This window comes from Alosa pseudoharengus, unplaced genomic scaffold (assembly GCF_046254945.1).
Source record: "Alosa pseudoharengus isolate Yale_2024_CS ecotype anadromous, Long Island Sound unplaced genomic scaffold, YU_APseudo_1.1 YU_APseudo_1.1_scf_3, whole genome shotgun sequence".
NCBI classification, from domain to species: domain Eukaryota; kingdom Metazoa; phylum Chordata; class Actinopteri; order Clupeiformes; family Clupeidae; genus Alosa; species Alosa pseudoharengus.
In genome coordinates, this window is record NW_027468718.1 from 2,171,867 (window position 1) to 2,175,271 (window position 3,405).

Here is a 3,405-nt window from a genome sequence, read left to right on the forward strand (position 1 = left end):
AAACTTAACCGATTTTGTATCCTCAATATGTTTTTGAGTAAGGGAAAAAAAAGCCCCGAAGAATCCCAATAGGGGAAAGTTTAGAAAAAGACCTAAATATACCCTATTCATGCGCCTATACAGAATTTTTCTCACGCAAATAGGGGAAAAAAATTAACCTTCACATATCACCATGAAAATTACTGAGTTGATTACTTACATCAAGACAAACAAAAAATGTATTATAAGTTTTTTGAAATTGTTTGTTAACATGGGCAAACAGGGCATAATGTGATTACGTATAGTTAATTTGTATAAATACCACAACGGAGCTAATAGTCCAGGCAAAGGTCTAACCCAAAACTAATTGCAACAGAATTTATTTTCACATTTTTTGGTGATCTTTACACCATAGTAAAAGACCATGAAAATCCAGTTGGTGGAAATATGTTAAAATGAGGGTTGTTTCATGCATTATTCTTCAGCAAATACTGACAAAACTGTAATTAGAATGTTGTAGAATACACATTCTAAAGAATATCTGACCCCATCTAACATTACATGGAATTTTAGAATCTTGCATTGTTGAGGAACATTCTTTTATTTTCAAAGAGTAAATTTCTTTGGCTTATTTCAGACTGGTTTGTTGCAGAATTGGTCTATTTTTACATTGTGGCCCTTTGAATCAATGGAAATGGTTGTTGAATCTTTAAATAGAGCCAAGTGTGTTTTTGCATGTAAGTGTTCCACAATGTGTAATCTGTACAAACACATAGTTAAGCATTATTCAGCCTAGGAAAGTGGTTTTGGTGTTTACGTAATCTTATATTAGGGGTCACTGAAACATACAGTATATCACACTAAAGTATCAGTCCATCATTTTGCAAGTCTTATAGTAATTGACCTCTTGCCCAGGGGTTGACTAATATACTGTGTCCAATCAAAGGGGCCTGTATGATGCCCCTTTACTTTGCACAATTTTTGTCTAAAACAATAATCGGACAGCACAGTATGTTTATGTTAGTGAATGCAGGAAAATTGTGAAGGCAAAGTTGAAGATGGACATGATCATGTCCTAATTCGACAGAAGGGTGCAGATGGGATAACTGCAGTTAGCCTCCAAGTGACTCTATTGTTGTGACATCTGGCAAAAATGCTATACTAATAAATATAGTTTAAGATTAATAATTAACAATGCATGCCTATGCATGGGTCATGGTTTTACCAAAGTCATAGAACAGTCAAAACTATACATATTCTAAAAGTATATGCACTGTACATGAAATATAGCATCAATCAACGTATGTCCCATCTTCCTCCATACCATGCATAACACATACTCCTCTATTCTGTATAGGCGAATCAAGTGAACAGCTGATACATTTTGGCCTATACTGTCCAGGGAAAACAAATTAAACACCATAAACTATATATTTTCTGAAAGCATATACCCTCCGGAGGAGATATAACACCATTTAAGACATTTCCCATCTTCCTCTATGCCATGCACAATACATTGCCCTCTATTCTGTAAAGGCGAATCTAGTGTAAAGTGGATACATTTTGGCCTATACTGTCCAGGGAAAACAAATTAAACACCATAAACTATATATTTTCTATAATAATATACCCTTTAGATGAGATATAATACCAGTTAAGACATGTATTATCTTCCTCCATGCCTTGGACAATTTGTTTGTCAAATGTTGCAATTAGTTTTGGGTCACTAGCTATACATAATTACATTATGCCCTGTTTGCCCATGTTAACAAACAATTTCAAAAAACTTATAATACATTTTTTGTTTGTCTTGATGTAAGTAATCAACTCAGTAATTTTCATGGTGATATGTGAAGGTTAATTTTTTTCCCCTATTTGCGTGAGAAAAATTCTGTATAGGCGCATGAATAGGGTATATTTAGGTCTTTTTCTAAACTTTCCCCTATTGGGATTCTTCGGGGCTTTTTTTTCCCTTACTCAAAAACATATTGAGGATACAAAATCGGTTAAGTTTGCTTGTGTTGCAATTTGTTCAACCCTTTCTCCTAAAATGACTGGACTAATAAGCAAGTACCTCCACCTCCAGCAAGAATCTAAATTAATTGAACTCCAAGCAAGAGTTGCATCAGTTGAACATTGAAAACAAATATCTTAATGGTCCTGCACAGGGTGGGAATTTAAATGTTAAACATAGCCTAGATATCTGTAAATATTGAAATCAGTTCTATGATTTACAGTTGTATGGAATATGTCATGTTTTTGTAGGCCTACTGTTTCAAACCGTGATGCAGGTCTGCTGCTGTTAATAGGCTAAATATAACTTTGATCATTTTTATGTAGCCTACTGTAGTTAACTTTGGCCTTGGTGCCCTGACATGTGGCCCCCACCAAATATGCCCAACTGAAGGCCAAGTGGCCTTACCCCTAAAATTATGAAATGAATACAGACAGCATTCACACACCCACCCAACAGGCTTCCATCTGAATATATTACAAATCAAACTGAATTTATTATAAATCAAACTGAATATATTACAAATCAGCTAAATATATTACAAATAAAACTGAATTGAATCTTCTAGCAGGAACACAGGCCTACGCACAGAGCCATGTTGACTACTGACAGCATTCATCCACCCAACCCAACAGGTTTAGATCAGGGTATTTGCTTTGTAAGAGAACAGTATACTGGATTGCCATGATAATTGGTACAGTGGCGTTGAGGAACCACTGTGAGCAGATTTGTTCTGGAGCAGGTTTAGGGAGAGCTGTAATCTTGCACCTGTAATAATCTGGAGCAGGTTTAGGGAGAGCTGGGAGCTGTAATAATCTGGAGCAGGTTTAGGGAGAGCTGTAATCTTGCAGCTGTAATAATCTGGAGCAGGTTTAGGGAGAGCTGTAATCTTGCAGCTGTAATAATCTGGAGCAGGTTTAGGGAGAGCTGGGAGCTGTAATAATCTGGAGCAGGTTTAGGGAGAGCTGGGAGCCTTGCAGCTGTAGGACAAATCCAGGTACTTATAGGTGTCGGCACAGTTATCAAATAAGGCGGAGCTTGATGCTGTCACCTCACATGTATGTCTCCCATCACACCTTCATTGGCAACAACAGAAGAGACAAATACTGTATGTAAATGTACATAATAACAACATTATATCAACATTATAACAACATTATATAGTAAACGTAATACACTGCAGGCTGTTTCACTTTTGTTCATCTGAACCAGTTTCTCATAGAACGGATCAGCTAGTTAATGCTATATAAATCTGAACTGGTTACTTGGGACCTATCTTGGTGGTTCACTTTACATGCAGACTAACTACCCTGCTCAGGGGCAAAATGGAGCAACTAACTGCCCTGCTCAGGGGCAACTAACTACCCTGCTCAGGGGCAAAATGGAGCAACTAACTGCCCTGCTCAGGGGCA

At 36.9% G+C, this 3,405-nt stretch overlaps 1 protein-coding gene across 1 annotated transcript in view; it reads right to left on the minus strand.

Moving 5' to 3' along the window:
• Positions 1-2,948: 2,948 nt before the first annotated feature.
• LOC143100961 (L-rhamnose-binding lectin CSL3-like) overlaps positions 2,949-3,405 on the minus strand; it is a 12,438-nt gene continuing 11,981 nt past the window's right edge. Inside the window, exon 5 of the mRNA XM_076264550.1 lies at positions 2,949-3,069. Coding sequence (XP_076120665.1) covers positions 2,949-3,069 — 121 coding nt within the window. The remainder of the gene's footprint in view (positions 3,070-3,405) is intronic.